The sequence below is a fragment of the Etheostoma cragini genome, chromosome 5, assembly GCF_013103735.1.
Source record: "Etheostoma cragini isolate CJK2018 chromosome 5, CSU_Ecrag_1.0, whole genome shotgun sequence".
NCBI lineage: Eukaryota > Metazoa > Chordata > Actinopteri > Perciformes > Percidae > Etheostoma > Etheostoma cragini.
In genome coordinates this window covers 26,137,227-26,141,122 of record NC_048411.1, presented here as the reverse complement: position 1 = coordinate 26,141,122, position 3,896 = coordinate 26,137,227, and the positions used below count along the sequence as shown (strand labels likewise).

The window sequence follows — 3,896 nt, the reverse complement described above, 5'->3', positions numbered from 1 at the left end:
TAAGGTAAATTGTTGTGCTGGGGCTCATTCTCGCTAGCCTGACCAGCCAGACCCACATCATGCTGTTGGGTCTGGGAACTCACCATTGGCAGGGCTCAATCTAAGGGTCATGATAAATGGATGTCTTTCAAATTCCCTCTGCACACAATAGGATAGCACTACAACCAACCAGAGCAATGCTAGCTGATAGATTAAACTTTCGCCGGCAAAACTTCCTACACATCTTACTTTTTAAGAATGACTTCAGAGCTTAACTCCAAGTCTTCCAGAGTAGCGGCCAAAGCTGATTCGAATCCCCACAATTCACCAGCAGAAGCAGCCATCTTCTTTATTTTAAGTAGCAGGGAGGTCAAGCAGAACAGTTTCGGTCATCCTTATGTTAGGCCCGCCCACCAACTCTACACACGATGTGACTAGCCTGACCAGAATTTGGTTTTTCCAGCTCACAAGCCAACGGAGACTGACCCTAGCTGCTAATTACATCTGCTGCCGCTAGGGTGCCTCTAGATTTCTAGGCTTCATTCTCGCTCGTAGTTTATATTCAACTGATATCCTCCTCTGAGAAGCCTTAAAGAGCACTGAAACGGATCAAAGAACCTTTTTGTTCCACTTCCCTTCCATGTGTTTAATGTAAACCAAATACAATGTGAACAAGAAAAACTAAGTTAAGTTGTAGAGCTGCCTGATCAAACACACAAAAATGCAAACTAAAAAGCTCAATAGAAAAGTGTAATCATTCTTGTAATATATACAAGAGTATATGAAGAGGAAAATGTATAGTTATGTGTGCGAAAAAATAATTGCATGTGTTTTTTTTGTCTGAAAACGTCTCATCTGTCACGTTTTATGTTTTATGTTTTATGTGGAACCCAAGAAGAAAAGTTGACGTTGGCATCAGCTAATGGGGATCCTAATAAAATAAAATAATATCTCAGTATTTAATGGCTTTGAATTTACATACTGTACACATAGTAGAGTGATATTTTTTTCACTGCAACATCTTGGACTAGTTTGTATTAGACAACTTTGGATTACTATCTATATTGGAAATGTAATTTTGATTAGTATGCCTACACTTAGTATGTCCTCGGGATGTGGTTTTTATGTAAGCCATTACGGGTTTCTACCACACCCTCACACATGTATTTGTATTTTATGTCTGTGAAACAAATAAACATAAACTTACTTCTCTTTTCAGTGGAGATGGTACAGTCCTCGCCTTCAGTCCCTCCCAGTTGAAGCCGTTGAACCACCTTCAGACACATTATGGAGCACATAAAAACACGTCTGTAAGTAAATCTGACTCTGCCAGTACAAACACGCAAGAAACACATTTTTTAAATCAAAAGTTGACACCACTACTTCCCCTGACCAATTTCCCCTCGGATGTTACAGTGTTACAGAGGAGCCTTGAACATGACCCCTTATTCCTGGTAATATGCTTTGCTAAATGGAGGCCCAGTGTGAAGAGTAAGAGCCTTTATCAGTTCAGAGGCCTAAAAATAACATACTCTACTTTATGGCCTTACTGAATACCTTCCTGTATCTCTCTCTCTCTCAGCCTTCATATTCACTCAAAAAAGCAAGTGTAAGTGAAGAAATACTGTGTAAAGTCCAATAACGTAACAAGCCTTTGAATACGCTCACATCCTACTGCTCTTGTACAGTGTGTTCAGTGATTATCTAATTGCTGTTGTCATAAACCATTGGCCCACATTCATACTGTTCAATCAGTGCTAATAGCTCTGCTAATCTTCCCACTGAGATCAGCTACAAAATAAGTCGGTCCGTACTTACCTGTGCTTCTTGATATCAGTTATTCCATTTTTGAGGTTGCCCAGTCGCTCTGACGGATTCCGCCTGTAAAGTAGACAAGGGGGGGTTGATCCAAATAAACTTTACGTTTCTTTTTTATTATCTTGCTTGCTTTGTTCAAATACTGGACATTCATAGTTATAATTAATTGCCATTTTGTTGTCCAGGTTCTCCAAGTGCTTAGACTTTTAAAAGCACTGCCACCTCTTGATTTAGGCTTTTAATTGAATTAAGGCTCAAAGACAACTTTTGACTGGATTACATGGTTTAGAACCCTTTCCCATCTCAGGTACCTGGAGGAAAGCAGGTCTGGATCGGTTTCCTTAAGTTTGTCTTTTCTACACGTCAGTTCATCAGCCATCATCAAATTGTTTTCTGTGAAATTTGGTGGCTCAGTAAAAGTAGTAGAAGTGGTGGATTGGAGGATTTATTATCTTTTGAATGTTGCTCTGCCCATGTGATATTGTACCTGCACAGCTTGCGTATGAGGTCCTCGGGTCTCTTTGTGATCTTTTTGGGGAAGTCCATCTTCTCGATTCCTTTCAAGATGAAAGTGTAAGTCATCATCTGGTCACTCCCTGAGAACGGAGGACTGTTGAGTGGAGGGAGGGGGGGAAAGGCAGAGATTTAGCATCTTTGATTTAGCCGAGGTCTGTTGGAGCAAAGCTTTTCAGCTGCACTCTGATCAAGTCAGCAAATAATTACTGCAAATCAGGAAGGAGATTGAAGTGATAGCCAGATGATTATGAGGTACTTTACTCAATAAAGCCTTGCTGCGGACTGAAGACAACTGACCTGCCAGTAAGGAGCTCAAACACCAGGATGCCCAGAGCCCAGAAGTCTACACTGAAGTTGTGGCCTTTGTTGAGGATGATCTCAGGGGCCACGTACTCCGGTGTCCCGCAGAAGGTCCAGGTCTTTTGACCGCATCTGATCTTCTTGGCAAAACCAAAGTCAACCTGGGATGGCAGATTTGAACACTTAACTCTAAAAAGTCCATAGGGTGACTTTCCCATAAAAATACATTAAAATTATCACAATGAACTTACATTTTTTGTTCCTTTTGATGGCCCCTGTGGACAAAAGCAGTAGTGTTTCCAAGAGCACAGCTACCTTGTGTCATAACAGCCTGTTCTCATGAATGTTCGAAACGCTACAAAAAGATAAGAACGGTACTTTGTATGCGGAGTTGGCTTCCTGGGGAAAACAAATGACTTTCACCCAGGAAATGTACGTTCCTTGGGAGTGTTTTATTACAAACCACAACCTTTTTCCTAAACTTAACTAGTTGTTTCAGAGCCTAAAACGTAACTTTTGTCGCACACTTTTTCTTGCCTAAACGTAACCATAATCTCAGCTCACGGTGCTCTGTACATGGCGCACAGTCCCCCATTCTCGGGCAACTGAACCCCCAATTCTGAACACCATGCGGAGCACCATGCAAAGCACCCCGAGGAGCACCGCAGCAGGTGTCACAGAGCTCTGTAGCGGCTAAACACATCTACTTACTGCCACTGATACAACGAGCTGAGACAACGAGGTCTGTAGCAGTGATGAGAATGACGGCCTCACTTTTTTTAAGTAACGAGTAATATAATTGATTACTCTTCCCATCTTAATAACGCAACCGAAAGATGCGGCACGTTACTATAATTGAAGCATTTTTTTTTCATCAAACCAACTTGTTCTCTAACCCGAGAGGTTAGATTTTTTTCTTCCTTGGTAAGTGGCCAGAGCACGAGACAAGCTCATGAATGTTGACGACTGGCCATGGTCGATTAAAACTTCATGGTAAGCCAATTAGAGGTAGAGTTGGGCGGGTGTTCAAAAGCACGCATAGTCGGACACAACGAACAACAGAAGCGAGTCAGTCAACGAGAGACAGGCATGGCGTCATGAAATTGGGGGGGGGGGACTTTTCCTGCTATAGATTTTCCACTGTGTTCAGAAAACACAGGCACTATGACTCTGGAGTGGCTTCTCGCTCCAAAGCTAATTGCTGTCACTATTGGCGGTTTTCCACTGCGTGGTATCTACTCGACTCGCCTCGGGTCTACTCGCTTTTTTTGGTTTTCCATTAC

The 3,896-nt window shown here is 42.1% G+C and overlaps 1 protein-coding gene across 1 annotated transcript in view; it reads right to left on the bottom strand.

The window, feature by feature from the left end:
* Window positions 1–3,896, bottom strand: part of prkg2 (protein kinase cGMP-dependent 2) — a 36,508-nt gene that overhangs the window by 7,292 nt on the left and 25,320 nt on the right. The window contains exons 15-18 of the mRNA XM_034872885.1: window positions 2,611–2,774; window positions 2,285–2,407; window positions 1,798–1,860; window positions 1,187–1,253 (exon numbers count right to left, since the gene is read on the bottom strand). Of these exons, the coding sequence (XP_034728776.1) occupies window positions 1,187–1,253; window positions 1,798–1,860; window positions 2,285–2,407; window positions 2,611–2,774 (417 nt within the window). The remainder of the gene's footprint in view (window positions 1–1,186; window positions 1,254–1,797; window positions 1,861–2,284; window positions 2,408–2,610; window positions 2,775–3,896) is intronic.